The sequence below is a fragment of the Typopeltis vanoorti genome, chromosome 21 (genome assembly GCF_054136105.1).
Source record: "Typopeltis vanoorti isolate ZY-2024b chromosome 21, IOZ_Tvanoo_1.0, whole genome shotgun sequence".
Classification (NCBI taxonomy): domain Eukaryota; kingdom Metazoa; phylum Arthropoda; class Arachnida; order Uropygi; family Thelyphonidae; genus Typopeltis; species Typopeltis vanoorti.
In genome coordinates, this window is record NC_143569.1 from 799,922 (window position 1) to 815,789 (window position 15,868).

Below are 15,868 nucleotides of genomic sequence, written 5' to 3' on the forward strand. Positions count from 1 at the left end.
TACAGGGAAGAAGAGAAAGAAACTGGGCAATGTAAGTCAGATATTATGAAAATAGCATATGAAGATACCTTAAACCCTCCAGGGAAATTATCTCCTGATCCTTCACATCTGAAAACCAAGAATCTTCTCTTAAGGCTTGCAATTTGGAATGTAAGGACCTTATATGAAGCTGGGAAGTTGGATAATATTATACAAGAACTCGAAGCAATGAAATTGACATTGCTGGTATCAGTGAAGTCAAATGGACTAATAGTTGGAAAAATAAACAGAAGCATTCAATTATATACTCATGTGGAGACAGTTATAGGAATGGAATAGATAGCATTTGTACTAAAAAATAAGATTTCCCAATACTTAGATTTTGGCCCATAAGTGACAGAGCAATTGCATTAAAAATTGCAGCTCAACCTTTTAATTTTTTTATCATCTAAAAATATACACCTACTTCTGATTATCCAGATGAAGATGTAGAGCATTTCTATGAAGACGTTCAAAATGCACTTAACAATACAAAATCTGATGACATAACTATTGTTATGGGAGATCTAAATGCTAAAGTAGGCCCAGAAAAGATCTCTTCTTGCATGGGAAACCAAGGACTGGGATGTAGAAATCCAAGAGAAGAAAGATTAATATAGTTCTGTGAAGAAAACGATCTGGTAATAACAAATACTTTATTTAGCCAACCTCCTAGAAGACTTTACATATGGAAAAGTCCCGGAGAGAGCTATAGGAACCTATATAATGATTTAAAAAAAAAAAAAAGATTCTGGAATGACATCTTACAAGCCAAAATATACCCAGGGGCTGATATTGGATCAGACCACAGCCCTGTGATCATTAAAGCAGCAATGAAATTAAAGAAAACAATGAAACCTATAAACATAGAAAAATATGATCTTTGCTCCCTTAAAAATCAAAAAATACAAGATAAATTTTTAAAGGAACTGGCACAATCCACTGCTGTTGACATTCATGATTCCACCAACTATTCTTACCATAAAGATGAGATTGAGAATAGATGGCAGAAATTTAAATAGGGCATAAAAAAGGCAGTAAAGATATGTGTATACTCCAGATGATGACCTTAATGTGAAGGTCGAAATGTCAAGTGATTATTTTGGTTTATATTAAACTGAAGTTTTACTATAATGCAGTAGTTTTCATAATTTTTAATAATGAATCTGCATTGTGTTGGTTTCTGTTAACAGAAAGACATGTCTACTGTGTCTAGAAAGGCTTGCAGTTTTTTTTTTTAATAGTATTTTAATATGTTGGTTGTTTGCACACTAAAATGAATTGAATCAGATGTGTTTTACGATGGTGCCAAATAGCTCACATATTATCTACAAACAAAGCACTCAACACTGCACACTCAGATTTGAGTGATGTGTTAGTGCATGTATAGAAATTTGCTTGGGGAAGAGGTCGGCAGTCTAATCTAGTTAGGTATTTGTATATTTTAGTTTCCATATAAAATAACCCTCATATCTGAATAATTCAAATTTGGCTGGGTGGAAATGTGACTTTTATGTGACTACAGCTCTTTCATTTTATGAATGTGACATGCCATTGCTCTCCCATATAGTACCAATTTCTGATATTGAATAAAAATATTTATTATTCTTTTTTTTTTTTTTTTTTTTTTTTACCTTGAAAGCAATTGTTAAAGCTGTAACTTTAAAAGCTAAGCTTTCTGTGAATGTTTAGTATGATTATTATAAAAATGGAATACAAATTGAAATAGTCTTGCATCAGTTTAAAACAAGCTAATATCTTCAATGACTTCCTAATGTTATATTGAACAGAATCTTCTCAAGGTGATGAATTACAGCAAAGTGAGGTTTTAGTATGATTATTATAAAAATAGAATACAAATTGAAATAGTCTTGCATCAGTTTAAAACAAGCTAATATCTTCAATAACTTCCTAATGTTATATTGAACAGAATCTTCTCAAGGTGATGAATTACAGCAAAGTGAGGTTTCTTCCAGCAAACCATCCATTATAGCTAATGATATCTTAGGACCACTTTTGCTTGAGGTATGTATACTTCACTGCAGAATGTTTATTTATAAATATAGTTGATATACTGAAGATTGAGATTACTCTGCTGTCAAAGAGGATTTGCTGCAGCTGTTATATATTAGCAGTTTCTTTTCTTTTAGAGTTACACAGTGGCCAGCATTCATTTTAAAAATTTATGGAATTTACAACCGTGTTAAAAAACACCGTTGTAAATTCCATAAATTTTTAAAATGAATACTAGCAGTTTCCGTTGCAGGTATATATTGCTACATATACCTGCAATGATATTGCATATGATAGAATGGGAGGGGAGAAACTTATTCTGAGATTGCCATACTGGATATATTCATGTGAACATTGCCCAATATTCCTATGTAATTTTGTTCATGTTTTAATGTGCATATTTCCTATTGTATTACAATATAAAAATGGATGAAGTTTATGCATAAGCAATTACAGTAGATGCTATAACAAACCCCTAGGAGCCAGAGATATAGTTTGTTATAGTGCAAGGGAAACATTGCTGACATATAGGTGATGTGAATGTTGGTGTCTGAATTGGAGTGACCCAATAATGATGCATAGTTGGCATAAATTGGTACTGTTTTCTTAGACCTGTAAATTAAAGTAATATTACACAATATACAAATTTCTTTAATTCAGAGTTTAAGTAAAAGCTATGAAAGTTGTTTGATTAACAGATAATTTTTTGTTTGAAAGATTATCCATAAGGTAAAAAATTCTCAATTTTTGATGAGTTTCTGATTGTCATGGTACAATGTGCACATATTTAGTTCATTATGAAGATTTTGGGTAACTGACATTAATTTAAGCTAATGTTGAAATTGAAATGTTATTTCTGAATTTTTGTTTTTATAATTTCATACACTCCCTAGTTCTTTCTTATGTCTTCCCTTATTGTTTACATTTAATTCTTTTTCATGTTTTCATTTGTGTATGTTGATCCTACCAATCCTTTGTTTTCTGATCAGTCTAAGATTTCCCATCATTTCCTTTGTTTTCTACACTTCTTTTGTTCTATTTCCCACTATTTTCTTTTATTTCAGCCATTTACTTTATATCCCACAGTTTCCTATCCTCTCTTTCCTGTGATTTCTTTCGTTCTGTTTCCCGTGATTTCCTTTCTTTTATTTCCAACTCATGATTTTTCAATATGTTCTGTCATCAGTGTATGATTTTCCACCATTTCCTTGTTTATTGATTTTGAATTCCCTAGCAAACCTAGGGAATTCAGTTCACTATTGTGAAGGCTTTGAGCTTTTACTGTTTGTAACAGTGAACTTAAATTAGCATTGTTTCTGTGAGACTTAGGCCAGGACTTTTGTATATTCTTTATAGTGGCATATTCCTATTTTATGCTTTTGTATATTCGTATATCATGTGGCTAAAGTAGTTTTCACTAAGTTCAGTAACAAGTTTATTTAGATAGTAGTATATTTATTAGGGTTAGTAAATATTTTTCTTAGCATGGGCAGCAATCAAAACTAAAAAAGAAGCTATTTAATTTTAAAGATTTAGAATTTAGATAAGAAGGGTGTGACTGCATGTGTTAAGTCAAAGATATGATAAGACTACATGTGGCAAGGCAAATATAAATGGCTTGTTATCAAAATACATGAAAAAAAAAAAAAGATTCTTAACACTGAGCTACTCAGCAGAGAAGAGAAAAGTGAGAATATAAATGCTACACATCCAGCATTTCAAAATACCCTGCTGACAGTAACTAAGAAGATTAAAAGTTTTTTAGGACAAAAAGCTTTGATCTCTCTCTCTCCTGTACAATAAAATTGAGTGATGCTCTAAAAGTCATGCAGCCAAGCAGTTCTGCATGATTTTTTCAGATGGCAGAGATATTTTCCAATTTTAAATTTGGAAAATTGTAATAGCTAATTTGAAAGTGTTTCACTTGGTCATACTGAATTAAAGATACCAAGAAATTATATATTTGATTTAATCCATTATCTAAGTGTAAGCAAACAAAGTTTGCACCTGAAGTATCTTTCAGGACTGGTGCAACTCGTGGCAAAGGTAGTATGACATCACATCACTTGCTTTAGAAGGACTGGGGCAACTCAGAAGGTAGGTCACAGAAACATAGCATCATCCACATGTTGAGAAATCGAGCTAGAAAATTTATCTCTGATGAGGAAGAAGTTCAAGCAGAACTGTCTCAAATAGCTACAACACTATCACAAAATGGTTATCCTCGAAACATCAACAAATTTCTATACAAAGATAACCAACAACAAAGAACAGTCTCCCAGCAAATTTCAACAGCAGTCGTCCCCTTTATAGGTTCAACTTCCACAAAAATTGCAAGATTGTTAAAGACCCATAACATCAGGGTTATATTTAAACCAACAAATAGCTTAAGACAGTTTCTAAGATCTTCGAAAGACAGTGTTCCATTTTTTAAATATCCAGGTGTGTATAATATTCCTTGCACGTGTGGTCTTTTCTACATTGGACAGACTTCGAGAACCCTGGAAATAAGACAGAAAGAATGTGTCGGCAATGTTAATCACAACAGAATGATCACCTCCGGATTGGCACATCACTTTTCAACTTCGAACCACACTATAGACTGGAATAACAGTTCCATGCCCTATGTAGACGAGGATTACAGACATAGAGTATTTAAAGAAGCAGTTGTACTACGTACAGGAAGTAACCTAAACAGAAATCAGGGTGCCATACTGAACGATACTTGGAAAAATTTAATTAATTCCCTCAGTTCAACAGAGCTACAGTACGCGAATAATCATATTACGCGTTTGCATGTCACGCGAACATGTTACCTTAGCTACCTAACAGGTACTAACGGTTCTTTGTATTCTTAAACCTTTTTTGCATTTACCATTTTTTGTGCTGTGCAAGCCTTGAGAAAGCTAGTCAGTTACTAGCGAAACCGGTAGGCAATTTGTACGAACAGAAGTACGTTTTAAATATATGGTCAATTAAAATAAGTCTTATATTTTGTAACATTTTATGACCAAAAACATGTACAATTTAAATGCATATTATAATTCAATCATTATTCATTCACGAACTAAACTTCTCTATGTTGAAGATTTGAGCAGGGCAGGTAGTAATACCAGTGATATTACTAGTGACAGTAATAGTAATATAATAATATATACTATATTATACATACAATAAACACTGTAACTATAAAATAAACAATCTAAAAACTCACGTGTCTTTATTGCTTGTCCTATTATAATTACGTAATAGTAAAATAGAGGGGGGTCGATAAAAAGTAAAGAAACTCGTGAAGTGGTTGACGGTCAAAGAAGTTTGGCGACCCCTGGTATAGACAAAGCTCTTTGGTTGGAAAGACCTGGATTCAATTCCTGTTTATGACATGAGGAAATTTTATCTAGTCTCTTTCGACTAAATGTGATTAGTTGGTCTCATATGGAGATAGACTGTTTCTCCACCTGGAAACTAAGGTTTTTCATCCCTGTGAACACACACAGATCAACAGTCTTAAAAAAAAAAACAAAAAACGTGTATACTCAATTCCTCATTAGGAGGGCTCAACATGCCCTCCCAAAGGGACAAAGGTCAGGGGAAAGCAGGGAATTCCATATGAATATTATTATTAAGGAAAATTTTAAGCTAAGAATTGAAATAGGAGAAAATGGGAAGATAAGCTGTTCTTTAATGACTGAAAACTTTCCATACCCATTTCTTGAAAAGGAGATGTTATAAAAAAAATCAGTTAAAAAATTTTAAAGTTATAAACGCTATCAGTGACTGCCAAGTTACTTGTTTGTTATTGCTTATATATGAAACTCAACTTCGGTAAAAAAGAAAGTTTTTTAAAAATAATATTGAGCCGTGCTCCACATTGTTTTGCAATTTTTCCAGTGAAATCTTTGTGATTAGATTCGAATGCACTTTTAAAACATTCTCATACACATTTCACAAAGATACTGAACACTAGCCTCAATTCTTAACCATCTTATGTGATTATAATTAAACAATACATTATACTTGCATAACACACTAATTTAGTAACACTACTTGTGTTGATTGCATTTAGAGTTCTTCAAATTGTCAATTCTACATCATCCATAGACTTAATTACAGTTCTGCTGATGAGCACCTCTTGATGAACAATACAATGTAAGTGATACAATACTCTGTGATACAACTTAGTATACCATTTCTTTCACTCTTGATTATGTTTCCACAATCAGAGGTTATACGTTGGCTATTCATAACTGTATTATTTTAAGAAATTACAACATAGACTAATAATAACTATAATAAATTTAATTAATACCTCCAATATTTTGGCAAAGTCAAATTGGCATCATCAGTGAACATGCGTCGGTGGTCTGAAAAATTCTCGCCCTCGACCATAAATGGTAACACTATTGGCAATTTTTTTTCCCCTAAGTTGGTAGTCTGTCATAAGCACCCATGTGAAAACACAAGTCATTCTATCAAGTAGTTTGTTTTATACGGCTGTCGGAAGCAAGTGTTGTTTGTATCCCTTGAAGTGGATAAAATTGAGTATCGTGCTGTTATAAAATTCTTTGTAAAAGAAGATTTAACTCCAAAAGAAATTTATTTGAAGTTCATAAAAGTTTATGGGCACTCTTCTCCTTCGTTTTCAACAATTGAGAAATGGGCTGCCAAGTTTAAACGTGGCCATACCAGCTTTGAAGATGATCCACATGAAGGACATCCAAAAAGTGTAACAACACCAGAAATCATTGATCAGTGCACGATATGGTATTGGATGACCGGTGAATCGAAGTGCTTGAAATTGCTGAGACTATAGGCATTTCAAAAGAACATGTAAGATATATTTTGCATGAAGAATTGCAAATGAAAAAGCTTTGTGCAAGATAGGTGCCGCACTTGCTCACAGTAGATCAAAAACGCACTCGCATGGAAATATGAGTGCATTTTAACAATTTATTACTATGGATGAGACCTGATTCACCAGTATGCACCAGAATCCAAACAGCAGTCAAAACAGTGGACAGAAGCCAGTTGTTCACCACCAAAGAAGACTGGGCGATGGCATCGGTGTTTTGGGATGCTGAAGGCATTTTGTTTATTAATTATCTTGAAAAGGGTAAAACAATAACCAGGGAATATTATTCTGATCTTTTATCCAGACTAGATGAAAAAGTGAGAAAAGACCCGGTTTGCAGAAGAAAAAAAATCATCTTTCATCAGGATAATGCATCTACCCACAAAGGTGTTTTGGCAATAGGAAAATTAAGGGATCTGCACTATGAATTATTGTTTGAACATCCACCCTATTCTTCATATTTGGCTCCCTCTGACTTCTATCTCTTCCCAAAACTAAAAATCTTCTTCATTGGTCAGTGTTTATCTTTGAATCAAGAGGTGATTGCAGCTGTAGAGGAGTATTTTTGCAGATCCTACTGAGAACCACTACAGGATAATGGTGGCGGAGCATCGCTGGAATAAATGTATTAGTCTTAAGGGAGATTATGTTGAAAAATAAAAATTTTGAAATTATAAATTTGTTTTTTCATTGTTAGGCTGAGAACTTTTCAGACCATCCACGTAATACAGTATAATATGTGCATGCAAGCACTGCACTGAGTAATGAGGTTGAAACCTAGCAACTGAAAGTAAACCTAAAGTACTAAATAGTGCCTCTTAGTGAGCAATTGGTGTCCTTAACTGTTGAACTAAAGTGTGAAGGATGAGAGCTTCCCAGGTTCTGGACAGTTTCATGCAAATAAATTTGTTGAGGTTTGGGTAGTTTAAGACACAAGCAGATTCAAGAAATAGTTTTTGTATTTATATTTGCTGCAGAAGAGTGGCCTTCTTCCAGCGTATCCTATGCTGGAAGAAGCATAGTCAACAAGTCCTGAGTGGCTGTAGCAGTTGAAACGGATATAGTCCTTTATGTTCCTCAATTCTGATGTTGGCTGTCCTGCCTGTTTGGCCATAGTAGAAGTCTTGTGTTCAAGCCATGAATGTTGTCCTTTGGACAATTTTTTTTAGAGATCTCTTAATGCTTTAGTAGCCAAAGAATTTCAAAAATTAAAAAGTTTGATCTTTGAAAAAAAAAAAAAAAAAATTCTTAATCAAGCATCAAATAAACACTATAATAAACTTATCTTCTTTCACTCTTGAACCTAAAGCAAATAATGCACTTGCCCTTGGCCATAATTATTCAGTGGTACCTAATAAAAAAAAAGAAAAAAAGAAATTTTGATTCAGATTGAACATGAAATTCTTATTCTTACCCATGTTGCTAACTTCAGACTGGACGCTGCTGATGCATTGACACAAGCAAAACCACCAAATAAGAACCTCTTCCTTTCTTTTAGGCTTGCACGGTGATCCGAATGCATTTTTGGAAATTATGGAGACAACTACCGTGTTTGAATAAAAACTTTAGTTTACTATTACTAAAATTTTACAATTCGACGTTTCGACCTTTATGTTAAGGTCATCTTCTGGAGCGTACAAATATACACAGGGAACAAGCTATACTACAATCATACTGGTTCGTTAAAGACACTGACTAACCGCTACCACAATTGTTGGCCTGACCTCTGGTGGAAAAAAATATATATATATATATATTCCTTATGGAAGAAAAATTCCTTCAAATTCCTTATGGAAGAACCTCTTCCATAAGGAATTTGAAGCACTATTGGAAATGAAGAACAATAGGATAGTAATTATTCTAGTAGTAAGACTTATACGTTGGTTAGACATAACTGGTAATTAATTTACGGAATTAACAACGCATATAAAGTATATTAATTAAAGATAACTTTAATGAATCACTTCTATATTTCGGCAATGTCACATTGCCATCTTCAGGAACATAAAGATATGGTATGTGCACTAAGGAACTAACAGCAAATGAGGAAGAAAGTAAGAAACTAATTTTGTTCCTAAAGTCCTAATGGTGCCCTCTTGCGGGCTAATTTGGTAGTCTTGGCAGTTGGGCTGAAGTTCCCATAATGAAAGTCTCCCAAATTTTGGGAGACTTTAAGAAAGTCAGAAACTAATTTTGTTCCTAAAGTCCTAATGGTGCCCTCTTTTCATGCACTTTGGGTGCATGAAACTGCCCCAAATTTGGGAGACTTTCATTATGAGAACTTCAGCCCAACTGCCAAGACTACCAAATTAGCCCGCAAGAGGGCACCATTAGGACTTTAGGAACAAAATTAGTTTCTTACTTTCTTCCTCATTTGCTTTGTTAGTTCCTTAGTGCACATACCATATCTTTATGTTCCTGAAGATGGCAATGTGACATTGCCGAAATATAGAAGTGATTCATTAAAGTTATCTTTAATTAATATACTTTATATGCGTTGTTAATTCCGTAAATTAATTACCAGTTAGGATAGTAATTACTAAATTTGATATAGGGAATGCCACATGTGTTTTAATATGTAAAGTGATTACACATTATAATCTGCATCTTTACTTAAAGATCACACAATGAACAAATCACAGTCTCCTTAAAAAAGTCACCTCCTGGACTGTTGAAACTGCGAATAAGCTTAAAACCATACAATTCCAGACCCACAACCCATATATATGGATTACCTAAAATCCAGAAACAGAATGTGGGTTTACACCCTATAGATGCCATTGCAATTTAGCCAAAGTGCTCTCACAATATACTGGCACCACTCCTTCATACATAAACACTCCAAAAGACTCGTATTATAGTCAGTTTTAATGTCTTCTCTCTTCACCACTGTTCCACTTAAAAACATCTGAACTTAAGATCATCAAATTCCTGATATGTACCCTCATTTTTCATGCAGTTCTATCATACAGGATATGATAGAACTGCATGAAAAACTTACACCATTACTAACTTCATATATACATTTTTCTCCAAATCAATTTGTTACCTGTCAAAACTTTGACATTATCAGATCTTATATTTCTATCTTCTAAGACACTTTTTTACTGTATCAATCACCTATATCTTCGTCTTCCTCTAGATCTTTTTTTTCCCGTCAACCTGGCAAAGAACACTTTTTTTTGCTAATCTTTCCTCTCCTATTCAGTTTATGACCATACCACCTGATATTAGCTCTGCTAACACATTCCCGGATGCTAACAATATTTAGTTCTTTCCTATCCTCATTTTTAATATGATATTGCCACTGATGCCATCTGTTCACCCCTCTAATCTTTCTCAGGACTCTCATAATCTGTTGTCTCTAGTCTTTGGTCAAGTGTTTTATTTCTAACCCTGCTCTCAGATCCATAAGTTAAAATTGGTTTCAACACTGTCTTGTATACAGCTAATTTAGTGTATTGACTAATTTCTCTCTTATTCCATATAAATTTATTCAGTTGATTTCCTACCATACCAACTTTATTGATTCTGTTGTCTATTTCCATATTTAATTTACCATCTTCATTAAAATTGTGTTTAAGTAGCTGACATGTTTTACTTGTTCTATAGGTTCTCCATTTACCATGCAGTTGATATTTTAATGCTTCTGCCTATTTTCATTGTCTTTGTCTTGTTATTGCTAACCTTCCTACCAAATCTATTACAAGAGTTATTCAATTTAGTCAGGGAATCTTGCAGACTTGTAGATTTGTTTAGAAGTATAACATCATCTGCATAGAGTAAAGAGCTGAGATTAACATGTCCAATTTTTATATCAGGTTTTAATTCTGTATCAATCCACCTATATCTTGGTCTTTCATTCATAATGTGATCCATATAGATAATGATTAACAAAGGGAATAATGTAGATTCTTGTCTGACACCAGATTTAACCTCAAACTATCTTTCCATATTTCAGTTCTACTACTTACAATCAAAAAGTATTGCTTGATATAATGCCCGATTGACACCAGATAACTGTAACATTTTGAATAGTTTTTCTCTTGGCACATAGTCATATGCCTTTTCCAGGTCTACAGAACTTAAATGCAGATCTTTGTTATATTCCCATGCTTTCTGAACTATTTGTTGTAAAGTGAAAATATGATCCTGACAGCCTCTATTTGGCCTGAATCCAGCTTGTCCACTAAGCTTCCCTTCCACAATCCTTCACAACCGTTTCTCAAGTACACTTGAGTAAATCTTACCAGGAACACTCAGTAGGGAAATACCTCTCTAATTCTCACATTCAGTTTTATTTCCATATTTTATTTTATATATGGGTACTATGAGAGCTCTACTCCAATCATCTGGAATTCGTCCCTCTGTCCAGACCTTCTGAACTATGCAGTGCAGCGACTGTAAGACTTTTATACTTCCATACTTCAGCATTTTGATCAGCTAAATCCCAAATTGCCAGCCCATCCTCTTTCATTCAGTATCCACGAAGATACCTAACGGGGTGCACCATGAGAAGGTGAGGATTGGACATTAGGTCAGAAGCTCTGTGGTTGGTTCTCCACATTCATTTAAAGGCGATATGGAGGTTTCCTCTTAGTTATACAGCTTAAGCACTCTTGAACAGGGCCAAGTTATTTAATCTGAATTTCCTCCCAATATCTTGGCCCTGCTCAAGTTCACCATTAACTCGGGCTATTTCGTTCGGCTAAAAAAATTAGCCAATGGCTACAATTGGCTATTGTAGCCAAAAAATATTAAAAATCGCAAAAATACCATCCCCTCTTCAGCAAAGAGACCACACCATTCCAAATATATTGCCATTCTGTATATTCCAAGTCACATCTGAAAAACTAACTGAAATCTTAAAAAATAATACAAAAACATAATTTTAAAAAACACCTTACAACTACTTACAGATCATATAAAGAAAAATTGGTATCCTTTATCTGCTCCACCAAAACCAGCCACGTAACTGCACCTGCCAGGTGATTACCTGTTTGGCCAACTGGTAAGCATACCCACTCTCCAACCAATACATTGTGGGTTTAAATCCTTCTATGGGCATGGATGTTTGTGATGCCTTCTGGTGCGAGACCACTGCTCCACTTATTGCAGGCCCGAAGCAGCTTGAAAAAAAACTTCCATTTTTGACTAAGCACAGTTTCTGGAGAATGTATATAAAAAAAAATGTACAAAAAATGCATAAAATTGATATAGTTAGGGGGGGAAAAATCCTAGAAATGTACTACAGGTTTGCATATAACTTATCACGGGTGGGAGCAACATAAAAAATACCAGATCCCTTGCATTTGAAACTATTCTATGGCCAAACATATAGGACAGCCAACATCATAATTGTTGAAAATAAGGACTATTTCTACCACTACTCTACTCAGGTCTTGCTGACCATGCTTTGGATACCTGCCGCAGGGTATGCTAGAAGGCTACTCCAATCTATTGCAGCAAATGTAAATATGAAAGACCTTTTCCTCGAATCTGTTTAAGAAATTACCCAAACCTCAGCACATTTGGATGCATGAATCTGCTTCAAATTTGGGAAGAGCTCTCATCTTCCATATTTCAGCTCAACAGCTAAGAGCACTCATTTTAGCTTACTATTGAATTGAAAAACTATTTAGGCTTACTTGCAGTTGCTATGCTTCAGCCTCATTATGCAGTGTAGTGTCTGCATTCATATATATCATATTGTATAATATGGAAATATGATTTCTCCATTACTTCCACCTTAGTGTCACGACCTCTGGGTAGTGACCCTATCCTTAATGCATAGCATTATACATGTCTGCAAGGAGATGTGCTTTGCATTATGAGATACTAAGGCAAGTGATGAGAAGTTATATCACTTTTGCCATGAGTTGCCCCAGTCCTGAAAATACTTCAGGTGCAAACTTCGTTTGCTTACACTTGGATAGAGGATTGAACCAAATATATAATTGGTGTCATATTGTGTTATGGTCCCTGATAATGCCAATTTGACTTGCTGAAGTTTTGGAAATATTAAATTTATTGTAGTTAATAATTGTAGTCAGTGTGTAATTTCCTTATAAAACTACAGTTACCATCAGCAGTTACATCACATAAATTATTTGTGAAAATGTTAAGTTTTTTTTAAAAAATTTTAAAGTGTGATTATAATAACTTGAAACAAATTTATTTTTATCAGTGTCAAAATATCTTCACACATACTTGGATTTGACTTGTTTTATGTTATGCCATTACTTTCATCAAAGGATAAACTTAAATAGAATTCTCATTTATTGATTCACTTACTTCTTTGCCTATAAACATATCTAATTCCTTATCTACCATTCCTTCGGTATGGTAGATGCATTCACAGTCACACCACCTCTCCCTGCCAATAGAATAGGATTATTAAAACTCTGCACAACAGGACTAAATTGGTTCATATAACAGTGCTCTCTCCACTGAACTTGACCATATTCACAAACCCCCATGTAGCCAGTGGCTACAATTCCCACCATATCCAAAAAATATTTAAAATACAAATATTCATTGTTGAACGAATCATATTGAATCATTACCCAGAACCATCTTTTGAAATATTTCGTTTTCTGGCTCTACAGCCAAAACTACGAATTTCAAAAATTCACCTTCCGTATTTTCTTGAGAGGAAAGTCATTTGTTTCTTTTGAGAACCATATCCTTTTTAAAATTTTCAACAAGTTTTTGGTGTAAATTTTGAGTTGGCCAATTTTTTTTAACTTCTGCTTTATGAATCAAGCTGATTTAATTAGATGAATAGCCATTTTACCACTTGCACAAATGGCCGAGGCTACATCTTTTTTCGTTTTCATCTAATATAATTAAATACATTGTAAAATCTTTCTCTCTTATTTTATTCTTATTATTTTACTCTATATTTAGTGTATATTCTCTTATCTTTACCTCTTGATTATTCTTAATTATACTAAAACTTTATCTTCAGTCTTAATTTCAATATCTCTCTTGGCTGATCTATGCTTACAAGAATGATGCTAGTGGTTTGTGGGACAAAGGAATTACTAATGGCGGATACCTATTCCTTGGTCTCACACTGGTTCTAATTCCTTTTTCAGATTCAGGGAAAATTTATTTTTCACTGTGCCACCCCCGAATCCTAGATTAACAGATAGTGTAGAATCGAGGAACCAGAACACAGTTTAGCATACAATCTTACGTTGCTAAGAGTTACGTTTGCAGTCGTAGCCTCTCTATAAATTAATCTCCCGCTATGGTCCGTAATTTATGAGCAAGTGCAACAGAGAAGAAAATCAGGCAAGTCATCAGTTAAACAAAAGAAACAAAACATTTAATTCAATTGAAACATTATACATTCTATGAATTCACTCTTAATAAGTAATCTGCAATTGCTAATGACTAAGCATTAATTACTTAGATTCTTTATATCTATCTTAGCAAAACTCTGGAGCGCAACTCCACACAAGAGCAAGAGTAAAAACTCCACCTAAAGAACCAGAAGCACAAGAGAGTTTTCTAGGCACTGCACGACTTTTTAAATTGCACGCGACACGTTCACTCCACATCATCGATTACTCCTCCCATTTTCTCAGCGTCACGTCACGTCACCCAGTACTGCGCGCAACACGCGGAAATCTTAGCCTACTCTTCTGCACGTATGAGTGGGGGGGGGGGGCTTATTTGCTTACGAAAAGGTGCACCTGTACTCTATGATGCACGTATTTTGATTCCGGCCATTTCTATTTAATTGGATTATCTCTTTCACCCAGCAATTTATAAGTACTTACACTTAAGCAGTTTAGAATTCTCAATACTTTATAATATCACATATTAAATGAAGGATTCTCAGCTTAGTAATATTTTAGTGAAATTTACAAGAGTCTAGTATATTCTGGTACATCAATAATTGATTCAAATTTGCAAGCCCATGTTAAATCTGAAGGAAACGTAAATTAATTTAATTTTTGATTAATTCAGAACTTAACATGTCTTCACACTCTTGATGAAAAGTGCTTTTTTTTTTTCTTGAAAATTTCAGCTTAGTTTCACTTTCATTACTTGTGCAAGCTGCAGTTTATAAAATTTTATCCTCTCTTTTCTTACTGAAAAATTTTCTTATATTTGTACTGAAGTTATTAATAAGGAATGGGAAATATATAAATTAAATAAATAGTATCACTAGGCAAACAATTTACATTAGTAGTTACAATAATTTTCCCATGAAATACAATTCTTTCATATTTCCACTGCAACTTATAACCTGAATATAGATTCTTTCATATTTTTAATATTTGTTTTTACTGACAGCTAAATTGGCTTCTGACCCATTACATCCAACTTTCATTTTTAGAGTTTAATAGTGACATATCTTGCAGCATAAAACCATGTGTTGGCACCCTCTGCACCGTAGTAAAAGAATATCCCACAAATATCAGCAAATCTCTGTCAGTATTTAAAATAAATCTAGTTTATTTATAAAAATGCCAGTACTCTGGATTAATAATCATGTCTCATACTGTTGTATCTCCCATTTTTAATAGTCCATATGATATTTTATTGTATATAAATTTTTTTAATGTTGATATTTAATAGACAAAAAATATTTGTCTGGTGGCTACACTTGCAAACCACTACTGTAGAGTAATGTTTAAAATTACTTTGGGAGCTTCCTTGAATAACAACATATCAAATGAAATAGCAAGGAGAAAAAGAGCTGCTTGGATTGCCTTCAACAAAATAAAATTACCGATCACCAACCAAAACATAGATATAGAAATAAGAGCCCACCTTTTTCAATAGTCACATCCTACCAACATTAACTTATGGCAGTTAAACATGGAACACAACTTTAAAAGAAGAACCAAGCTTAATAACAACTCAGCGTGCAATAGAAAGAAGAATGTGCAATATAAATAAAATAGACCACGTAAGACACACAGAAATCAGGAAGAAGTCTGTATTCAGAGCTAATAAAAGCAGTCT

At 33.7% G+C, this 15,868-nt stretch overlaps 1 protein-coding gene across 6 annotated transcripts in view; it reads left to right on the forward strand.

The window, feature by feature from the left end:
• Positions 1-15,868, forward strand: part of LOC150094596 (uncharacterized) — a 700,870-nt gene that overhangs the window by 229,031 nt on the left and 455,971 nt on the right. For all 6 annotated transcript variants that reach the window (XM_090411629.1, XM_090411628.1, XM_090411625.1 and 3 more), the window contains one exon: positions 1,949-2,043. In XM_090411629.1, the coding sequence (XP_090267755.1) occupies positions 1,949-2,043 (95 nt within the window). The remainder of the gene's footprint in view (positions 1-1,948; positions 2,044-15,868) is intronic.